Here is a 23,801-nt window from a genome sequence, read left to right on the forward strand (position 1 = left end):
AGCCAGTTCCCGGCTTCTGGGCCTTTGAGTTAATACAACAGCTGTGAGCTCCATTTCTAATAATCCGCTATAGCCCCTGGGTTAGCTTAAAAGTAACAATAACGTCACCTGTTCTGTTTCAATAACTATTCAAACAATTATGCCTTTGTCAAAATCCGTGTCTGAGTATTTAGTTTAAAAGTTACATGTTATCACAGCGCAAATGTTTGTCTTACCAGCATCTCATCTCACCTTTGTATTCGAGATTTTGTGCCGCCAGTCTGGTATTTAAATTGACATCTCCACTTCTGGGTCAACAGGAAGTGACCCCAAGTCTGAGAGTTTAATTTATCGATTTTATTGCTGTTCATGTAAATTGTGGTTAATCTAGCAATTGAACACTGTTTATTGTGCTAAAATAAAGCTCTTGTACAACTCCTGTCTGAAACACCCCTTTTTTTATGCCTTTATTGGTTTAAGCCCATTAGTTAGGGGATGGTTGTGTCTATTTAGGCTGTTCAGGGGAGCTAATGGTGAAAAGATGTACAGTATGTCTGGTGATTGCTCTCGTGAAAAGTTATTTGCTTCTAGGCCAAATTTTGCTGAACTATTTTGAATTTCTATTTAAATATTTTTGGTGACTCTATTTTTGGTAATTTATTTTATTTATGTATCAGTATTTTCTTTTTTTTTGATTATTTCTGCCTTATTGGCCTTAAATTGGGAAATATAAAAATATCCCATCTTTTCCACTACCTCTCGTCTGCTCATAAGTGTTTAACACCTAACTCAAGTCTCTCATCCACATCTACCCTTGACAATTTGGTCAGTTAAGTGCAACTTAAATGTATTTTCATATCAAAATAAGAGAAACTGTCCCCAGTGTCTCAGATGTCTGCTTATGCACCTATGTAACTGACATTGCAGAATAACGGATGGTTGGAGCTCTACATTGAATAGCATCATAGTTGAAGGTCATTTGGATTGATTTAAAAAAAAAAAAAATCATTTGATTTCTGTAAAAAACAAAACAAAGTTGCTCTTATAAGTTACATTGGAGAGCAATGTAGAGCGTCTCTCTGTCTACTACTATTAAACTAGTATTAAACCCGTCAGAAAACAAGATATTAAAGTGTTCCAAGTATCTGGACAAGCCTAAAGGAAGCAATCATGGTCATGAGTTGCTCTTATAGATACATACAGTATGTTTTATTTTTCCTTTCATAGTGTATAGTTTGGTTTGGTGGTTTTACCATAACATTTCCAACATACTTCTCATATTCGTACCATAACTGCAGTCACATGCGGCCGGGAGAGGCTGAGCCTCACCTGTCATCAGGGACAGAAAAAATGTAAAATGAAAAAAATAATGAAATGGTTATTTTTATCCAGTGATTTGAACTATAAAGTTATTTTCAATCTAACTCCAACAGTTTTGGATTATTTTTTTAAATTTAAAATCACTGATTTTTCACGTTAACTGTTCAAATACTGAGAAGAGGCCTGCGGTGAGGCTGCAGCCAGATGAGCCTCACTGTGGAAAGCTCAATGACTCGGCTGACATGCATTGAGCTGTCTCTCTGTGGGAGACTCTTGTGGACGGACTTTCATGAAAGACACCATTAGTTTTACACCTGCATTACAGTTTCTTACACTTTTAGTTCGTACACTTTTTCTTTTTGTCTCTCTCACCGGGTTAGAGGATAAGAAGAGATTAAAGTTTGAATAAACAGACATTGGATAGTCTCAAGTGTCGTTTTCATGTCACATGGATTATTAAACAGTCTTGAGACATCTTGAAATCTCACAATTCAGACACATGAATTTTATAGGTTTCTATTTGGTGAGACTGCAGCTGGGGTTCCAATTGATCCCCAACATAAGATAAATCAGCTTTCATGACCAATGCTCATCTCGATTCCTGACGGTGTCATGATACTTTATTTTTTATTAGAGCGTATAGCTTCATAAAAAATTGACAGAAAACCCTTTCTCAGCACCGCCCCAAGGAGAAGCAAGACAACTTTGGAAACAAACACACCTTAGTAAGTTCCTATGACTCAATTTAAACGCTCCCCCGTGATTTTGATGATTTATTTTTGTATTTCCTTACTAAAACTTTTAATGTAAAAGGTATAGATGCCACACACTAGGAAGATTACATCAGGATTCAAGGGAGATTATTCAAAAAGTGGCACGTTCTGCGGGAAACCAGAGTACTTTGTGGTCTGAAACTTTACATTTCATTTGTTGGGGAAAAACTGCCAGAGACCTCAGCACGAGGAAAAAAAATGTCAATAAACCACAGTAGAAATGGCTGTTTCCTAGTCACACATGCGCTATGTCACAGTTATTGACAGGCCAATCAAGGTGTAGTTTTCAGTTTCAATCAGCATTTTCCAGCTGTGCAAAATCCAGACTCTCGTTATTTTCTCGCTTGGCCTCCCTGCTCTGACGGACACGACTTGGCCTGGCCGACAACACATGTGGCTCATTGTGCTCGTGTTCCTGGTTTCTGGGGCATTTCAGTGGTTTCTGAGCTCCTACAGAGATCATGAAAGCCCCGAAGAGTATCTTTATCGGTGTGAGGTCAGTCGTTGAAGTCGGTACAGTAGTTAAAATGTTTAGTTCTTGGAACGGCGCAGAGGAGAAACACATGACTTCTCCCTGGTCAAGGTGCCTTCATGCTGCCGGTGAGCAGGAGTCATTAAAGCTGCAGCGGGAGAATTATATCAAACCCTTCAACATTCCACTTCATCTGAACATTTTTTATTGGAGGGGAAATCAGCTGCGCCACAAATGTTCGCGGGCAGAGAAGAAAAACACTGCTTGCCCCTTGACCTTCACCCTATTAACCGCTGAGGTGACAGCAATTGGTGTGCAGCCGATTCATAAAACTGTTTGCACTTTTAATGTACTTGTAAAGACTTAAGTTTATTCCTCACTCTGATCCTTATTGGTACACCTTCTCCTCATTTCATCCAAAAGAAAAGTTCTCACGATGATTTTGTTGCATGTTGGCAGAGTTACGAATCTTCATGAACTTGTACAGCTCCTTAATTAGCTCGTAAACGTATCTGATACAGACTTTTCCTGTTCCTGTTCTGAGCTCTTAAGTTAAACAGCAAAGGATAAAACGTGATGATGAGGTGTAATCCTTGTGACCCCAAGCGTAAAACAATACCAGAGGTGCTAGTCCTGAAAACCACCAACCAGGCATCCTTAACCTTTTACAAGGTAAGTGACCATATTTGCTCACTTCAGTAGAACTACAGTCTACGGTTATTGCAAAGTCCTGTAATACTCTGCAATGTACGGAAGCACAGAGCTGCCCCCTCAGTGAAAGAAAAATACATTATCATGATATAACGGAAACATTTATTGTATAAACAATATCTTTTTCAAGTTTGTACAATATGTTATCATGTAATTACAATATTGTTTTTCATGTTCGGAACAATATAAGATCAGGTTATTACAAATATATTGTAGGAAGGTCATTTTTTGTCATAATGTGATAAATATGTATACTGTAATAGCGTAATTATTCAAACATGAAAGCTATATTGTAATAACTTGATAAGATATTATACAAATGTAAAAAATATATTGTTAAAACATTGAAATTATAACGTGATGTGACTAATTTTCTTTTAAAGATGGTGGCAGTTCTCCGATTGCATACCAATAACCCTCTAAAGTTGTAATGATGAAGTTTCAAGTATTTTATTGACTAACCTATAAAGGGTTGTAATCACGACAAAAGATTCAAAGATATTCATACACTTAATCCAGTTTTGTAACATCTACCTGAACTGAACCTGTTGAATTAAGTGACTAAAAATTGTGGTTTATTAAAGATCTTACAATCTGCGCTGACATGTCGGGCAGAAGCTTTCTGACCCACGTGCAGAATCACGCTCGGAGACGGAGGTAAATTAAGGAATTTATTTACAGTGGGCACTAAAATAAAGTTGACGGTATGTCTGTCCCGGATTCACCTGGAGGAGGGAGGCAGGTTAATGGCTGGACTGAGATGTGATTGGGTAGATTGTTAGATAGATTGTTAGATAGAAGGCGGGGTAAGCAGGATCCGGGGAGAGATAATCAAAGGACTAGTGGTGAGTCTCTTAGATCCAGAAAAGCTGAACCTGAAGCGAACAAGCCGATGAGGTGGAGGAGCTGCAACAGGTGAGGCCGCCCAGATCTCCGATCACGACTCTGACAGTGCCGGCTGAGGACTGTGTGAAGTAATCACCCGGCAGAGACGTGGTCTTCCAGCTCCTTCAATCCTCTCAGCTGATGACACAAGGAGCTGCAGCAGGTGAGCTGCAGCAGGTGAGCTGCAGCAGGTGAGCTGCAGCAGGTGAGCTGCAGCAGGTGAGCTGCAGCAGGTGAGCTGCAGCAGGTGAGCTGCAGCAGGTGAGCTGCAGCAGGTGAGCTGCTGCAGGTGAGCTGCTGCAGGTGAGCTGCAGCAGGTGAGCTGCAGCAGGTGAGCTGCTGCAGGTGAGCTGCAGCAGGTGAGCTCCACTCAGGGCCGCTCACAGCAGGAGAGCGACTCAAGCACGAACACTCCCAGATCCTGACATGCGCCTTCATAAATGCACTGAAGAGGAGTCAGTTGTACCTGTCACTTTCATAGTTAGTATAAAATACTGTAGCTTCCTAGTGCCTTTTGTCATGTTCTCAGTTTTATTCTGGACAGTCCTGAGCGAAGCTGTAATTCTGAAAAATAATTAAGCTTTACAGCACAATAGAGGAAAATGTAGACATGAATGAATTACTCACGCCAAACAGTCTATATATATATATATATATATATATATATATATATATATATATATATACAGTTGAGGACGATATTATTACCCCCCCTATGGAATTTTAAGTTTTTTCAAGTTTCTGCCATGATCCTTTTTAGCAGAGCAAGGCGGTTCTAACAGAGCATTCCTGAACATACAATTTGTCATTATATGGGCCAAAACATTTATATTTGTGCACCAAAACATTATTATGTAAGAAAAAGCTAAAATGACCAGGGACATTATTATTAGCCCCCTTTAAGAAATTACCATTTATTAAATCATCACACAAGCCACTTTTATGCAGTGATGTGCTTAACCTTCACAGGTGATGTGCATAAAGGTAATCAGGTCAAACAGGTGATTGCACTCAATTCAGTTAAGTGAATTAACTCAAGCCAAAACATGGTATAAAAGCCTCATTATGGAGCTGGCAGTTGAGCAAAACAAAGGAGATCAGTGTGGACGTCAGAATAAGAATTATAGATGCCCACAAAGCAGGGGAGGGATATACGAAGATATCCAACCGTTTCCAGGTGTCAAGGACTGGAGTGAGAGGCATCATTCAACGCTCCAAAGACAGCAACACAGTGCAGAACAAGCCTGGCAGAGGTAGAAAGAGAAAGATTTCAGAGAGACTGGAGAGGAAACTGGTGAGAGACGTGTCTAGAGACCCCAGATTAACTTCCAAGGCGCTGGCGAATGACTTGGCCACATCAGGAATCATTGTCTCGAACAAGACCATAACTAGAGCTCTGCACAGGAATGACCTACGAGGGTGCAGACCAAGAAAAACCCCACTTTTGAGGAAGAGGCACCTTCAAGCCAGACTTCAGTATGCTCGAGACAACCTGGATAAAGATTATTCATACTGGAAGCGTGTCTTATGGTCTGACGAGACTAAACTAGAGCTCTTTGGCCACAGGGACACTGCTTACGTTTGGAGAAAAAAAGGACAGGCATTCAACCCAAAGAACACCATCCCCACAGTGAAGCATGGTGGTGGGAGTATAATGCTGTGGGGATGCTTCAGTGCATCTGGAACAGGAAATCTTGTCAAGGTGGATGGAATCATGAATAAAGAAAAATATTTGGCTATTTTGAAAGAGAACCTTAGGCAGTCAGCTGTGAAACTGGGTCTGAGACGTCACTTCATCTTCCAACATGACAAGGATCCTAAACACACCTCCCTCTTGGTGAAAAACTATCTCCAGACGACCAAAGTGAATGTCATTGAATGGCCTGCACAAAGCCCTGACTTAAATCCAATAGAAAATCTGTGGGGTGACCTAAAGAAACATGTCCATGCCAGGCACCCATCACATCTAGAGGAACTGGAGAGAAGAATGGGCCAGGATTCCTCAAATGAAGTGTGAGAGACTTGTTGTAAACTACAACAAACGTCTGCAGGCAGTAATACAGCAAAAAGGATACACAATTGACTATTAGGGTGTGGGGGGCTAATCATTTTGACCCTGGTAGTTTTTTTGTGTTTTGTACAATATCTTCATTTCTGAGTGGAATATAAAATAGTGTAAGCATCCAAAATAAAACTACGAAGTCTACAAAAAGCTGTGTTCAGTTTATTTTGCTCTGGTTAATATCACTTGGAAAACACTTAAAAAACAAGCACTATTTTGTAAGGGGGCTAATAAAATTGTCCTCAACTGTATGTATATATATATATATATATATATATATACACATACATACATATATACATGCACATGGGCGCTTTATTTTAAATAACATTTCAGCTACATCCTCAGTTACTGTACGTAGAACCTGGGAAGGATGTGAGTTATTTTGAAACCTGTGTCTTTGTGTTTCAGTTCTGTTTTGACTTCCCGTGTTCCCATCTGCCCTGATTGTCTGCACCTGTGTCTCGTTAACCCTTCTGTGTATCTGGTCTTGTCTTTTCCCTGCTCTGTGCTGCTCTGTACTGTTTCCTCCCAACTTGTATCCTGTCACGGTTTTGGATCCTTGCTCTTGTGGTTTTTGTTAACCCTGCTCTGCAGCGCTTTTGGTTTATTTTTGTTAATAAATCACATTTTTTGGAACTCCTGCCTCCTGCGCTTGGGTCCTCATCTACCGACTCGTGACAGAAGGGACCAGCCAGCATGGACCCAGCAGGGGAGTACATCACTATCTTGGAATACTTCCGCCGGGCGGCAGAGAAAAATATGCCACGACTGGTCATATTTCATCAAAGGGCACAATACACAGCAGACTATTGGACTGTGGAAAGTTTAGAACCACCAGTCCATCTAACTTGCATGTTTTTGGGCCTTTGGGGAAAGCCAGATTACCAGAGAAAAGGCCCCAGGTGAGATTTAAACCAACCTTCTGAGCTGGGCTCAAACAAACTTAATTGGTTAACAGGTGTCGAATCACCACAATATTTGACCCTAGCAGCTGCACATTTATATTTTTGGCTCTAATGGCCCTTTTATTCAAATTGCAGACAGGAAGGGGGTAGAGAGAGAGAATGGGGATGACATGCAGCAAAGGTGCGCAGGCTGGGATTTGAACCTGCGACCGCTGCAGGAGGACTGTAGCCTCAGTATATGAGCCGCTTGCTTAACCCACTGTCCAACCGAGTGGTTGATTCTCAGCTCAACTGTTATAATAGATATTTCTTGAACATGGATGGCAAATCTGTGTGTAGTTATTATTGTCTGTTGATTTCCATTTTGCATTGAACATGAACCTCAGTCGACCTGATTTTGATTGAAAGCCATATTCATATTTTGACCTCTGACTTCAAGTCGCTTCATTCACTTTCAACATAATAGGATTCAGAAGAACTTCATTCTCTGAAAATGAAGTGTAGAAAAGAGAAATGCTGCCCACACAGACACTAAGTTTGACATATTGCAGCCTTGTGAAAGCTAAAAGAGATTTAGCACAGGAAAAAACAGATAAGATAGGAAAGTCAAGTCCACGAGTCAACAAGGTGATTCAAAGTGCTTTACAAAGACATTAAAACATAAATAAAAAGCATGATTTAAAATGTAAATAGAACAATAGATCAAATCAGTAGTTAAATATACATTTTGGAAGTGCAGATTTGAAGCTTTATTCAGATGCAGCTGAGAACAGATGAGTCTTCAACCTGGACTTAAATAAACTGTGTTTCAGATGATCTGAGGCTTTCTGGGAGTTTTTTCCGGACATGTCGAGCATAGAAGCTAAATACAGGTCCTCCACGTCTGGTTCTGACTCTAGAAACTGATAAAGAAAGAACCAGATCCAGATGACCTGTATTTTGGTCCTGGACCATCCAGAGATTTATAGACCAGCATCACAGGACAGACAGCCAGTGTAAAGACTGATATTTTGTAGTTGGGCTTTATAAGGGGTTAAGGAGTAAAAAGGAATTGAAAAAAATACATGAATTTAATAGTCTCTTCAAATTAAAGTCACTTAAAGACACTTAATGATGAAGCCCAACAGATTCCAACCATAAACCACCAAATGCATTTCCCTTATAATCCAATTCAGTCCAGTTCATTCAAAGGTCATATAATGCCAATTCTTTGAATAAAAACAAAACAACAACTAAAACAGGAAGAAACTCAAAAGGTTCCACTAAATCTTCACGTGGGAGCAATCCTCCTCCAGGTGCCGTATTAGAAGAAAAACAACGATTTAGCAGGAATAAAAGTCCAGCAGGACCAGACTGAGGGAGGTCTGTGATGACAGGAAACAGAGGTCAGCAAACAGGTTAGACCAGGGATAAACCATGCAATAGTGACAAACACAAACATGCAGAAAGACAAACAAAAATCAAAGAGAGCAGAGGGAGGATAAAAAGATGGATCTGAACACGAGCATCCTTGTTATTTAATGTTGGCTATGAGAATGCCAATGAACTTGTCAAATATTCCCTCAATGCCAAGACTGGAAATCTATAAAACATGCATTTAAAAAGAAAAATGTGCCTGAAAAATGGAAATCTTGTTTAAGTACGTGGTTAACAATCGGTATGACTTTATTAAAATAGCTAGGCATCACTTCGAATGCTGTGGCTGCAAGATATTTTATGATGACACTTTATAATTTACTTTAGCTTATTTCTCAAGCTTATTAATACTTAGATCTTGATTTAACAGCCTCTCGTCGTGGCTGCCAGTTAATTGTGTATTGGTCACTCCACTGGGAACCCTGTGAAGGATAAATCAAACGTAATCTATTTATTTTTAAACAGAGTTGACTGTAAATCGTTTCAAATTCAATTGTTCGTTCGTCTGAATTCAAACGAACTGTTATATGATGTTATGGACGCTCTGATGCGGATGCCAAACCTCATCCCAGTTGAGAGCACCAGTAAAAAAGACACGAAAGCTGAAAGTGCTATGGCATTCCATGTTTTGGAGTTCTTTCTCATCCTTTTTTGAGCAAAACAAGAGTGAAGGCAGCCAAGTATCTGTGTGTGATGTCAGAACCTGGAGCGTCTCCACCGACTCTGTCGATGCTGCATCAAAATCTGATTCCAATTCACTAATAAAAGAGCCAGAAACAGGACCTGAGTGGACCGTCTCTTGGTCACAAACGTTACGGAGGATCCAGCAGCGGAGGACAGAGACCCTCAAACCTCATTAAGGACTTCAGGCCCCAGAGTTCCCTTAAAAACATCTAAAAATTCAGATGTTTTCCATCCACCCAGAAGGGACCTGTGAAGCACATAGAATGACATCAGTGAGAGCGAGAGGAGGAGGAAGAGAAGGAGTGGAGAGAAGGAGGAAAAAATTCTTCAAGTATGAGAAAATTTTACTGCTTTCCTCCTCCCCTCCTCCTCCTCCTTTCATTCTTTGCTCCTTCTCTCTCTCTGTCCACCCCCCTCCCCCTGCTGGTCAGCCGGTGAGAGCTTCACAGAGCTGGACAGAAAGACAAGGAGACTTCTGGACACGCAGGGAGAGAAACTCCTCACATCTCTGAGCAGGTAAGATGCTTTTCCACTCTGTGCAGAATTTTGCATTTTATTTCATTTCCATTGAAAATGATTTGCGAAAGTCTTTCTGACATCGTGGATGCTGACTCAATATGCAGATTTCCAAATTCATATGCATTTAAACGTAAAAGCAATATGCATTTTGAATAGTTTTAACATTTGAATAAAGATTTTCTTGTTGCAGCTTTGCAGTTGTGACCAGTTTTGAAAGATCAAATCAAATATTTGGGGTATTTTTAAACTGTTAAAAGGATGTTCATGGTGACATTAAAATTGATTAGGAACTATGCAATTAAAAGGTAAATCAAAAGTGCCTGTTTTGCCAATTCAAACAGCTGATTTGGGGAAAAAATTTGCAATTTAGTAGTCAAATTGAGAATTATTTTCAATGTTTAATACTATAACGAATAAAGTAATATTTTCATTGTTGGAAAAATGTTTCTCTACATGTGTCAAAGTTTTTGCAAGTATATCTTTATCAAAATTAGATCATCCAAGTTATTTTTTTACTGATAATTCGATGCAATGATACAATCCGGGGTTATTCCTTCCAGGATTCACTGAAAAAGTCTTCACTTTCCAAAACAAGGCAGAGGGGAGCAAAACAGCTGCAGCCATGTGAAGGAAATTACACTTCAGGAAAGGAAACCTTAAAAATGAACAGAGTTAGAGTCAATTGGTTCAGGTCTTAAAATGTCATGTGAATGATTGGCTAAAAAATGTAAGCTATTTAGGATTTTTATAGACTTTTTAATTTGATATATTTGATATGATGCCATGATGTTGAACCTCTGACATTCATTAACTCGCTGCAAAAAAAACAGTTCTTCCAGAAGTAATCCTACTACTCTATAAATCCATAAATGTGGTCATAATGGGTTTATTTTAAGCAAAAACATCTTCGCTCATGGGGTTAGAAAAATGTTCTTGACTTGCATTCTGAAAATGAGCAAAATAGTCTTTTCGCCATCTTGAAACAAAGCTTTTCTCTTAGGAATACGTTCTTTGCAGCGTTAGAAACCTCAGTGCTGCTTCTGACTCGCTTCAGATGAAGTGGAAAATACAAACATGCATAAAGTGTCCGTATGTTGCAAATACGCAACAATTTTATTTGCATGGAGTTCATGAACTTGGCCCTTGAATGCGTTTTCCCTGGTCTGTGATGGATTTCACAGCGGGTGTATTTAATGAAACTCATCAACTTAACGCTGGCTCGTCAAAGCTTTGTAATGCGGCACCTGCACTAAATTGTGCTCGTTAGGACCAAGTAATTGCTACTGAAGATCCAGATGCTTCTCTTTTTTTAACCTATGAGAGATTTCTAGGAGAACTTTCCATGGTCTTCTTGCAACAACCTCCTCCCATACTCAGTACATGTGTGTTAGACTCACTGGTGATTCTGAACTGGCCTTGATGAGTGATTTGCACAAGTGTGCATGTTCGTGTCAGCTGTGTGATGGACTGGTTAAGTGTCCAAGGTGAACCCTGCAGATAAACTCCACCTACTTGCAACCTTGAAGAGATACTGAGCATACTATACGGTGTACAGTATCCTGCTGGAGGGGTTATTCAGTATGCAGCTATAAAAACAGCTATACCTCCACATAAAAGGAAAGCTTATGCTGCAGCGGCACATTGCATTGTGGGATATAATATGCAAAGTAGACTAGTACGTTTTTTGGTTGGCAATTTTCCCAGAAGTAGCAAACCAGCCAGATACTGTAGAGTATGCAATTGTGTGCATACTGCATACTATATACTAGATTTAGGTAAAATCAGTACACTACTAGTCCAGTTTGCAGTTTCAAAACATCCACCGTCTTGCTGCATGACACAGTTCCAACCAAGCTTGAACAGCTGGACTTATGAACTTACGTTTGACTTTTTAATACTTGTTTCATGATTGACTGTAAAAATATTTAAAGAAGTGACTAAAAACATTGAACTCTGAAATGAATGAGTGCAGGATTAAATCATTTAGCTAAGTTTCGGTGTTGAGGGCCAAGCTCTCGTTTGAAGAGGGAGTACGAGGGAATTTATTTTGGCTGCTGAAAAGCGACTGAGCAGGAGGAAAAGACTGCACCAGTTGAGAGAGAAAGTACCGGCGATGAGGACCAGAGGAGTTTTAGTGGCACTCTCTGGGAGATTTCGCTGCCCTCCCGAGGTCCGAGCGTACAGCAGCTGGAACAGCTGTCAGTCGCAGGTATTTACGAGTGCAGTGCTCCCAGCGGAGCCTGTTCACTGAAGTCTACAGCAGGCTACCGAACCCACCACACTTCAGACAGACTTAAATTAAACTGCAGATGTTTAACTCCACCCGTGTGGGGTCAAATTAAATTAACAGCCGGGAAACCAACTACACAAATTCAGCTCCATCATTCAGCTCGGATTTGAAAATCAGCAGGTTGAAAATGATTTTTACACATTTAGGATATGCAAGTGCAGGCAACTAAACAATGGAGCACACGCTTGATGTTAAAGTTTGTTAAAATAACATCATTTAAAAATATATTTTCCCATCTGCAAACAACACTCTAACCCAAACCAGGTGTTGTGCTGACTTTAACCAAGAACACTCTTTCCTAACATTACAAAAGCACTTTTTATAAAAACAATGTCTTTCTAATAGTCGTCTAAATCTGCAGCGTGCTGTGACGTCACAGTCTGCGCCTCAGAGGTTGACAGTAATGCTGTAGTGTTGTTAGTCTTAAAGGGGAGCTATTATGGCAACTAATATCTATTTTAAACAGGCCTTGAATGTGTAAAAAATAAGCTTTTGATTGTTTTTGCTAAATAAATTAGAAATTCAGCCTCTGAGCCATGTCTTTATCATCCCATTCTCTAACCTCATTATCTATGCAGGATTCTGAGTGGGCGGGGCTATGATAATGAGGCTCTGTGCTGATTGGCTGCTTGAATGACGCGATACACCGCTACGAAAAAATGGCGGAAGCTCCGGCCGGCGGAGTTAGTTGTGGGCGTGGTTTCACGCATCGGAGGCCAACCTCTGTAAATCGCTCCTGTCGTTACGTAACGACGGGAGCAGAATCTGAACGGCTCGTAGATCCACATCACAGTGGACGGTTCATCGGGGCGGCTGTACAGACACTGCAGAATGTGGTTGCTTTCCTCCTTCTCTGAGTTGGCAGGCTGAGGGGAGACCACTTTATATTAGGGATGCAAATTATCGATTATTTCATTAATTGATAGTTGATAACCTTATCGATCGATCATCGATTAGTTGATAAGCGGCGTTTTTCCCCCCATCTGAGATACAAACATAATTTTTTTTGCTTATATAAAATACAAAGGACATTTTAATGTATTCCTTAATCAAATATTTATTTGATACAAAAGTAACAAAAAGACATTTTTGTACCACAAGGAATATAATATAAAGTGCACTTCAAGGCTATTAGTAGCAGCAGCAGCCATAATAGTGTCATTTGTGTCAAGCAAATTTTAAGTTCTAGTTACGTTTTAAGTTAGAGTTTTGGCAGTGTTCAAAATAAAATGATGAGACCTGCTGTATTGGAGCACATTTTCTTTTAGTTAAAACTGTAGCGGGGACAGATGTTTAGAGAAACCTATGTATGTACCGGGTGAAGGCTGATTTATGGTTCCGCGTTACAACAACGCAGAGCCTACGCCGTAGGCTACGGCGGCGGCTCTGCATCGATTTAATGCGGAACCATAATTCAGGCTTTAGGGGAACATATCGGAGAACAACCAGAAGAATATAGAGTGGATTAAAAATAAAAGTTAAGCACAGAGCTACATGTGTCTCCCGTCTGGGCCATTGCAGACTCATTGCCTGATCATGGCATGTTACTAAAACCAAACATATCCGCCGTCTCTTTCTTCTGTGCGCGCCGCGGCGGCAGCGTGTTGTGTCGCATTAAATGTGGTCCGGGCGTAATACCAGCTGGTGAAATTAAACGAAAAAAAATAAATAAATAAATAGATTAATTGTAATCGTTAATTTTAATCGGGTAATTTCATAACGGCAATTAATCGAAAATCGATTAATTATTAACATCCCTACTTTATATATGTTAAAGCAAGAGAAAACGTGTTTTTCATAATAGGTCCCCTTTAAGTTGCAAGGATCAAATGCTGTCAGAGAGGGGTGTGGCCTGTGGAGGTGGATGACTCCGCCCCCTAAAATAGGCTGCAAAGACAAAGTTAAGCAGGGAAAAAACAACAGTTGTGCTGTAGTCCTCAGGTGTTTGAAGCTCAGGCATTTGTGTCACCTTAAATAAAAAGGGGGAGCATATCTCCTCCAAGCTGGTATTTTCTGTGTTTAAAGGACAACCCACTCTTATTTTCTGTGAGGAGGTCGGGATACTAGGATTCCAGCAAGGTTAGACACATCCAGAGCAAAAACAGTCTCCAGCATAATCTAGTGTTGTATTTTAAGCCTTCAGCAAGTAGTCCCAATAGTCCCAATCGAAACATTGTTGGCACCTCACAACACTTCAGACAGATCAAGTCAGTATGTTTAAATACACAGGGCAGTCATGTCAACCCTGACTAGTGTGTTTAATAGGACTTTTTTTTCCCCAATATACATGCGCATGCTGCAGTCAGATTAATGCAATAATCAGATATTTGTTCTAATGTAATGCAAACTTACTTATTCCTCTGTTGCCAGCAGCTTCATTATCATTAGTGGACAGTTGGAATGAATTTGCATTATGTAAATCCTGTAATTGTAACCGCTGGTCATCTCAGATAACTCTGACGACTCCGGTACCAGTAAGAGTTTAGAGTTTAGAACCAGCAGTTCTAAACCCACAAGAACTGCTGTTCTGGACACGTTGTTGTTCGGCTCTTTCACCAGGATAAATTAAGTTTTTATTGTGCTAATACATACCACCTTCAGTAAGTGACTGTGGACTGTCTGCTTAATATTTCCAAACTCCTAAAAGATGCCATTGTAACATCCTAGTGTTATTTTACTTACATGAATGCATCTTATTCAGTTCACCAGACACTCAGTGTGTTTCCATGTGCATTTAAATCAAGCTATTGGCAACAATCTAGCTAAGGAATAAACTGTTCTCCCAGAAATCCAAGTAAACATGCGTGAGAAGACACTTGATTATGGAGTGATGTGCGTTTGACTCTGCGATGCTAGGGGGCGATACATGCACTTTTGCGTTGGTGTTATTCCGGTTCCTACTTTGTTGTTCGTCTTCTTCTTCTCCTACTGTGTTGATATTCTGACTTTCGTGGTGTCGTCAGTTCCTGAAGGGGGAGTCCTGGGGCGGTCAATAGCTCGGCTAAGCACGGGTTGCGGATACATCTCCTTCTCCCCTGTTGTTACCAACCTTGGAGTTAAGCTTGACTCTTCCCTATCATTCCAACCTCACATAAAAAACATCTCCTACTTCAACCTTAAAAATATAGCCCGACTGAAGCCATCCCTCTCCAAAGACGACTTAAAAAAACTGGTAAACGCCTTCATCTTTTCACGCATTGACTATGGCAATGCACTTCTCTCCGGTCTACCTGCAAAATCCATCCACTGCCTCCAACTGGTTCAGAACAGCGCTGCAAGATTGCTCACCGGTACCAAAAAGTCAGCACAGATAACCCCTGTTCTGGCCGAACTCCACTGGCTCCCGGCCCACTACAGGATCTGACCTTCAAGGCCATCCATCAAAAAAGCCCCAGCTACCTAAGTGATCTAATCACTGTCCATAAACCGGCACGCACCCTTCGCTCCAGCCACGCCACTCTCCTTCATGTCCCCTCTCCACGGCTCGTGATGATGGGACACCGTTCCTTCTCTGCCTCCGCCCCACGCCTATGGAACTCTCTACCTGACGACCTCAGGAATGCACCTTCTGTGGAGTCCTTTAAAACGGGCCTTAAAACACTCTTCTATAAGCAGGCCTTCCCCTGAACTCTTCCATTGACCCCTTTTATTCAAATATTTTTTTATTTATTTTTTTATCTTTTTGCTGCCCACAACTTTTTATCTTACTTAGTAGCTAGGTTTTGTCTTAGTTTCTTAGTCTTGTTTTTAGTCTTCTTTGTAAAGCGCTCTGAGATCTGTTGTTTCAGGTGAAAAGCGCTATATATGAATTGAAATTATTATTATTATTATTATTATTACATGCTGGAATAACTCGGATTAGGATGCATTATCTGGCACTAACAGCTCGATCTCAAGAACTTCGGTTTGGTTCGACTACAGCCCGGCTAAGGTGTATGCATGGCTTTTAAAAATTCGATATCGGTCAGATTGAGGCAACAATTCGACTTTCAGTTGTGCATGTAAACGTACTGAGTGATTGTAAAGTTATTGCAGATAAAAGTCAGAGGCCTCATCAACTCGCTTCGGGGTGTGGCCATCCCGTATCGAAATGTACTGGTTTTGAGTATTTGTGAAGTTTCCTATTTCCTGGTTTCTTATCACAACAGTCGCTGGAGTAAAAACAGAACAGAAAAGAAACGCAATAAAAAAATATCCAGTGAGTGGTATTTTTGCATGCTGACATGAAAGGCCTCGGGCCAGACTGCTTGGAGCAAACACATGGACAACATAACTCAAATGACAAGTCTTTACGACGGTGTTGAGCAGAAAACCAGCTTAGACTCACAAGGTGTCCAACTTTGAGGCGGATGGGCAACAACAGCTGGAGACCACGCCAGGAGCAGAAAGCTGAGGCAGAAGTGGACTCGGACACATCTGGAGTTATACGTCCTGGGTTAGGAGTCCAGACCGTTGCTTCTGCGGGTGAGGGGATTCGATTATTTGAAGCTTTGTTACCGATCAGGTGGGATCTTCTCCAGGACTAATCCTGAGCTTGAGAAACTGAGAGACAATATTTGTGTAAAATGACACCATGAAATGTTAAAGTTAAAGTCCTTATCGTTGGTGGTGCTTTGCATAATTAACCTTTGAACATCAACAAACATCCACTAAAATAATATTTGAAGGCAGCTACAGAATTCAGTGCAGAGAAATGGGAAACTAAACTATGCCCACATATTTAGGAGGTATTTATGGATACCAGCACGTCTTCCCTTAAACTGAATTTATTGTTCCTCCGGTCAGGAGTATGACGTGATGCTGTTGGGAACTCTCAGCAGCTGCTTTCTCCATTCGGAGCTTTAGCCGTGTGTGGATTTGAACAGTAGCTTTGTCAGGTATTAATCAGCTTTAGTTGTAAAACTCAGAGGGGAAACTTGGATGGTTAGATCGTTTTAGGTCTGACTCATAAATCATGTGTTTGTGTTTCTGGAGGCTCGTCAGGGGAAATCTGTGTGGGATTCATCTTTTTCCCCTGTGATTTCAGATCTGAGTGTTTAATGGGTTTTTGTCACCCTTTAAATTCATTTTGCAGCTTGGGAACTCAGTTGAAATCACAAAGATGTTGAAAGGACCAAACTGACCCAACCTCAAGGTCCGTGTGCAGCTTAAACTCGCCATGCACGCCAAGCTTTGTGCTTACGCACAGTTTTAGATGATAAAACCAATGTGGGACCAGTAACGGCCAGGCAGGATTAACCAAGGCTCCAGCGGATCTCTATGACTGTTAATGGGAATAATCAGGTATAGATTACGGATGGATCAGCCAATGGTCATCATCCTCCGCCAAAAGTCAATATTTAAAAAAAATTATAGTTTCAGAAAAAAAAGACCAAGAAAGTTGAATTTTCATTAATGGGAGCGTTGAGCGAGTAAATGTGCATTTTTATTCCTTAATTTATTTTTCTAGGCCTTCAATGAATCAGTGTTGCTCTCCTGCAAAGTTAGTGCATTTGGGGACATTGTTTTATTTTGGTAAGTTTTAATGTAAATTCAAAAATCACTGCAGCCCATGTATCATTGGATATTACAAATAAATAATGGCTATGACAAAATGAACGGACAGAAAAAATACATTAATTAGACTTGTATGTTAAATGATGAGTTGTTTCAGATGAAGAGCACCAAAAAGGGGTTTTGAAAAGCCTCAAAAAATGAAAAATAGAGATGAGTCAACAGCTCTAATTGCATAACTGGTCTTTTATCATCATAAAATTATGAAATGGTACAATTTACTGTGTAAAATCCAGAGGTGTCAAGTAACGAAGTACAAATACTTAGTTACTTTACTTAAGTAGACATTTTGGTTATCTATACATCACTGGAGTAATTATTTTTCAGATGACTTTTTGCTTTTACTCCTTACATTTTCATACAATTATCTGTACTTTTTACTCCTTACATTTTAAAAACAGCCTCGTTACTCTATTTCATTTCGGCCTTTAAAAAAAAAACTATCCAGTTAAATTGCTCCATCCGGATAGAGTGAATTTGGTTGTGGTTGTTTCAGATGTTCTTGTCCAGTTTTGTTCTTACATCCGTTCCCTCAGATTCCTGCAACTAAACTTGGATGTACATTCCAATAAAGGTTAGGATAAATGATAACATGCCTCTGAAGTTTGACTTTTTGCACCATTACAATACTTATAGGCAACACATGTTAATGCTCAATAGTACACATATACGGTTCTTTAATATATTTGCATTATACTAAGATGCATTCATTTTCAATGGCTTTTGTCCTTAATGGCTTTACATTACTTTTACTTTTATACTTTAAGTAGTTTTGAAACCAGTACTTTTATACTTGAGAACAAACTTGAGTTGATACTTCAACTTCTACAGGAGTATTTTTAAACTCTAGTATCTATACTTCTACCTGAGTAATGAATGTGAATACTTTTGACACCTCTGGTAAAATCTGTGGTGACGTTTGGCACCAGAAGTTGGTACAGTATCTTCATCCATGGTGGAAGGCTGCTGACCAGAGGACGGCTGGTCCCACAGCTTCATCTTTTCCCTGGACCATTTCCCTGGACCAGTAGCAATCCGTAACGGTTCTGCTGAACGTCCCGGCAGGTCCAGACCACAGGTCTGGGACCGGGCTCTGCCGGCACGGCTAGGCAGAGCCCGGTCGCTGCTTCGCCAGTCCTCATTTCATCTCCAGTAGCACTTGTTTCAGATGCCCTTTTGATCATGACATCTGAAATTATATCCTGGCCTCGCATGAACTGAAAGTAAGGGCAAATTTGAGTCACTTATGATGAAAAATGGAGCGTCAAACCGAGTCTTCAGGAAACCAGTGCGCGACGCCATAAAGGAATCTTTTTATAGAGTCTGTGGTCAATCTGTAGAAACCGGTTGCTTTAATCGCTGGATTTATGATTCCAGTGAATCCAGTCAGGTCATATTTTACTGATATAAAGCCCCACAATTCCACCCTGACAAATGTGGATTTTAGAATAGATTAATCTTAAAAGTGACGTTCAGTCATCTTAAACGCTGTGAACCCATGCTGACAACACCTCCCAATACTGTGGATGAAGGTCGACCGTAATGACAATCATGCTGCTTTGAGAAATGTTTTCCCCTAACCAATCCAGGGTTTCTCTCTCTAGACCACACATTAGCAGACGTTTCTTTTTTTGTGTACCTTTGAGGGTTTTACAGTACAAGTAATCCAGCCTAGATTTGGCCTTTGTATTTGTAAAGAGAGTCTAAATTGGGAAATGCTGTGTGTCATCACATATTGTTCATAAATGGCTCTAAATTACCCTAAACAACCAGCAGCAGCAGCGTAACAAATATTCCCAGATGCCAGGCCTCAGTCTGCTCCAGGTGTTTGAAAGCTAACCGTTGGATAACAGACTACTCTTTCAGACCAAGTTGCTTTTTCCATGGAGTTTATTGGTTATAATGCTACACTGACATGCCCATAAAAAGCTAATAGGCCCCTATTTTGCTCTAATTGCGGTCAAAGTTGAGTCTGCTGAGCGAACATGAAATTTAAGGTGAACTTAAATGAGTTATGCCTTGTGTCTTCTAGGGAGGAAATCCCTGGAGTAGAAAGAGACAAGCAGAGAGTCCGGCCGAAGCCAAGCAAACCAAAGCCGACGGAGATCTCTCTGGCTCGGAGAGCTACTGATGCTGTCATCTTTGAAAATAATCGAGGAAAAAAAGCAAACAAACGTGGGAACGAGCCGCTCCGACAAAAGTTTCCCTAATTTGTCCAGTATATTTCCTCAGTTCTGTGAACCCCCTACAGGAAGACTTTTCCTGGTCCCATCCCAGTGATGCTTCCCCGCATCCCCTCCCTCCTCGTCTTCCTGCTCCTGGCTGGCCCAGCCCTCCCGTCTCCAGCCTCCACGGAGTTACAGGTCAGGGGTGAGAGGACGCCAAGGGATGCCGAGAAAGACTCCATCAAGGTAAACCATTCTGTCTTCTGTGTGTGTGTGAGTGTTTTAGATGATAGGATGACTCATGCACTGCAAAAACTCCAAATCTTAACAAGAATATTTGTCTTATTTCTAGTTAAAATGTCTCATTTTTAGTCAAAAAAAATCTCATTACACTTAAAACAAGAGTCATCACTGGAAAAAACAACAATTTTCAACTGTTTCAAGTAGGGATGGGCGTTATGGACTAAAAAATGTATCAGAATGATTTCTGGCATTTATCCCGATAACGATAAAAATGACGATAAAAAAAAAATTGCAATTCAACTCCATCTTTTTAACTATAAATCTATCACCACATTCAATCTTTGGAGCCCCCAAATCACTGCTCTAAAAGATACTAAATACTACTAAACGTCATCAATGGGAACTTATCTTTCTTTCTTTCTTTCTTTCTTTCTTTCTTTCTTTCTTTCTTTCTTTCTTTCTTTCTTTCTTTCTTTCTTTCTTTCTTTCTTTCTTTCTTTCTTTCTTTCTTTCTTTCTTTCTTTCTTTCTTTCTTTCTTTCTTTCTTTCTTTCTTTCTTTCTGGCTCATTTCTTTCTTTCTTTCTGGATCATTTCTTTCTTTCTTTCTGGCTCATTTCTTTCCTTCCTTCCTTCCTTCCTTCCTTCCTTCCTTCCTTCCTTCCTTCCTTCCTTCCTTCCTTCCTTCCTTCCTTCCTCAATCAGACTTTCAGACTTTCCAAATCAGCTTTACACAAAAACATCATCAACGGGAATTTATCATTTTTACCGCGAGATGACAAATTCTTACCGTGGGGAATTTTTTTGACGGTTTATCGTGAACGGTAAAATATCGCACAAAAAAATCTCATTATACTTAAAACAAGACTCATCACTGGAAGAAACAAGAATTTTCACCTGTTTCAAGTAGATTTTCCACTTGAAATAAGTAGAAAAATCTGCCAGTGGAACAAGATTTTTTTTGCTTGTAAAGAGAAGATAAATCTTGTCCCACTGGCAGATTTTTCTACTTATTTCAAGTGAAAATTTACTTGAAACAGGTGAAAATTGTCAAATAACAAGTTATTTTTCTGGTAATGACTCTTGTTTTAAGTGTAATGAGATTTTTTTGACTAAAAATGAGACATTTTAACTAGAAATAAAACAAATATTCCTGGTAAGATTTTGGGTTTTTGCAGTGTGGAAGGTCAAAATAAGTATAGAAATGCCAAATGTAACCCAACCGGGTGAAATATTTAGTATTTTATATCATGGTTGTATAAAACCATTTTTCAAACTGGTTTTATCTGTAACTCACTGCGTCATATCCATCTTTAGGGCAGATAGTGAGGCTGCGGGGGGTTGGGGTGGTTTGCTGGTGGGAAATCGGTATAAAACTAGTAATATGAGTAACCCCACTTCATCAGCAGCTGCTTCCAGCACGCCAACATGTGGTTACTCACTGGATGGGACTGGAAAGTCCACAGACGTTCGTGTCTCAGCGGTAAAAGCAGCAGTTGCAAAATCTGTGGTACTTCCCACTCAGACATTTGGACAATAAATAAGTAAATAACCACCCACTTTATTGGAGTTTCTCACATTTAGAACCAATTTTATACTCCCTGGGAATATGAACTAATCGTATTTCTTGTTTTAATGTTTGGTAAATAAGAATGACCTTTTAATCATTTGGTAGGAAAGTAATATGGTTAAAAGGTGCTTTAAAAGTTTACCGTATAAGTATGCTTAAAAGCGCACCACAAATTTAGCTAGTCTGGTTTTAACCACAGACCATAAGGAGATTGTCAGTAAGTTACCAGCTGCTAGTCGTACCTCGGTCTAAACCAGCGGTGCAGAAAACCACAGTTCTTTGACTGACCACTAGGGGGACTGGCTCCAGATGTGAGTAAATCCCCTCCAAGATGTTCAACTTTACAGCAGAAATAAACATATTTACAGCCTGGTATTAAAAAAAAATCTCCACAGGCAGATTTCACATCCATGAGAGCTGTGCAGGGACTTTGCTGCATGAGAAGTGAATTTTTATGGGCAATATTACATTTACATCCATTAAATTATATAAAGTCCACAAATAGGGGCATTATCTTTTAATTGATGGCTTTCTGTCATCACTTTAGCTACGTAGCACTGAGCAGTGTGAGGACTTGACTTCCAGCTGTGAATAAACTGAAAGTGACGACTGAAAGCAGAAAGATCTAGAAAGATGTGGAGTCTGAAAATGATCCATAGGACATCTGGATCCAATGGCTGCCAATGGTGTCAGAGAAAATATGAGTCAACGGAAGTGCCCTTGTTTGGTTTCATGCTTCTTCCATTATTACTTTCTTGAGTCCCCCGCACTAATCGAGGGATCTATCCCTCAATCCATCCCTCATCCATAAATATCCCCCAAACCAGGAGATGTGCAAATAGTAAAGAAGAACCACATCACAACATGACAGTATAAATGTGTAAAAACTGTGAAACACTGAGGAGTTCAATGCACTAATGGAGATAGGTCCATGGATGGATGCTATGGATTGATAATAGTACAGCTTTTTTTCCCTTGATACCTGACTTTTTCCACGTTGATAGCCACTTCCATCTCCTTTGCATATTTTTTGTTCATTTTTGCTGCAGGTAGTGATCTCAGAGGGATGTGTCACTCAGGGAGATTCATCTGATGTGAGCCAAGACGGTAAGGAAAGAGAAGTTCACTTTAGAAAACTTATCAAACAGTTGCAGATTTTCTAATTAATGTTACAGTACCGACCGATAGGGGTATGATTCGTACGACTATACCTGCACAGTATCTTTAAAATCAAAACAAGACCAAAAAAAGAATTTCCTCACAGTTGCAAGTCCGTTTCTACGGAAGAGGGCCAGGCAAGAGAAAAAAAATTTGAGAGTGGAAGATTTTTTTTTATTGTGCACTTCGAGAAAAAAGACGAAATGTCGAGAAAAAAGTCGAAATGTGGAGATTGTTGAAATACAATTTCGAGAAAAAAGTCGAAATTTCGTGAATAAAGTCGAAATTTCGCCTTTTTTCTCAACATTTCGACTTTTTTTTTCGACATTTCGACTTTTTTCTCGAAATTATACTTCAACAATATTCTCGACATTTCAACTTTTTTCTCAACATTTCGACTTTATTCTTGAAATTTCGACTTTTTTTCTCAACATTTCGACTTTATTCTTGAAATTTCGACGTTTTTCTCAACATTTCGACTTTATTCACGAAATTTTGACTTTTTTCTCAACATTTCGACTTTTTTCTCGAAATTATACTTCAACAATATTCTCGACATTTAGACTTTTTTCTTAAAATTTCGACTTTTTTCTCAACATTTCTACTTTATTCACGAAATTTCGACTTTTCTCAACATTTCGACTTTTCTAAACATTTCGACTTTTTTCTCAACATTTCAACTTTTTTCTTGAAATTGTACTTCAACATTAATCTCGACATTTCAACATTTTTCTCGACATTTCAACTTTTTTCTCGAAATTATACTTCAACAATATTCTCGACATTTAGACTTTTTACTTAAAATTTCGACTTTTTTCTCAACATTTCTACTTTATTCACGAAATTTCGACTTTTTTCTCAACATTTCGACTTTTTTCTCAACATTTCAACTTTTTTCTTGAAATTGTACTTCAACATTAATCTCGACATTTCAACATTTTTCTCGACATTTCAACTTTTTTCTTGAAATTGTACTTCAACATTAATCTCGACATTTCAACTTTTTTCTCGACATTTCGACTTTTTTCTTGAAGTGCATAATGAAAAAAAAAATCTTCCTCCTCCAAAATATTATTTTTATTTTTCTCCTGCCTG

General features: G+C 39.6%; 1 protein-coding gene across 2 annotated transcripts in view; it reads left to right on the top strand.

The window, feature by feature from the left end:
- The first annotated feature begins 9,640 nt into the window (after window positions 1–9,640).
- LOC133460700 (tenascin-X) overlaps window positions 9,641–23,801 on the top strand; it is a 77,922-nt gene continuing 63,761 nt past the window's right edge. For both annotated transcript variants that reach the window (XM_061741432.1, XM_061741433.1), the window contains exons 1-3: window positions 9,641–9,726; window positions 19,605–19,983; window positions 22,598–22,655. In XM_061741432.1, the coding sequence (XP_061597416.1) occupies window positions 19,852–19,983; window positions 22,598–22,655 (190 nt within the window). In that variant the 5' untranslated portion in view covers window positions 9,641–9,726; window positions 19,605–19,851. The remainder of the gene's footprint in view (window positions 9,727–19,604; window positions 19,984–22,597; window positions 22,656–23,801) is intronic.

Source organism: Cololabis saira, chromosome 15 (genome assembly GCF_033807715.1).
Source record: "Cololabis saira isolate AMF1-May2022 chromosome 15, fColSai1.1, whole genome shotgun sequence".
Lineage (NCBI taxonomy): Eukaryota > Metazoa > Chordata > Actinopteri > Beloniformes > Belonidae > Cololabis > Cololabis saira.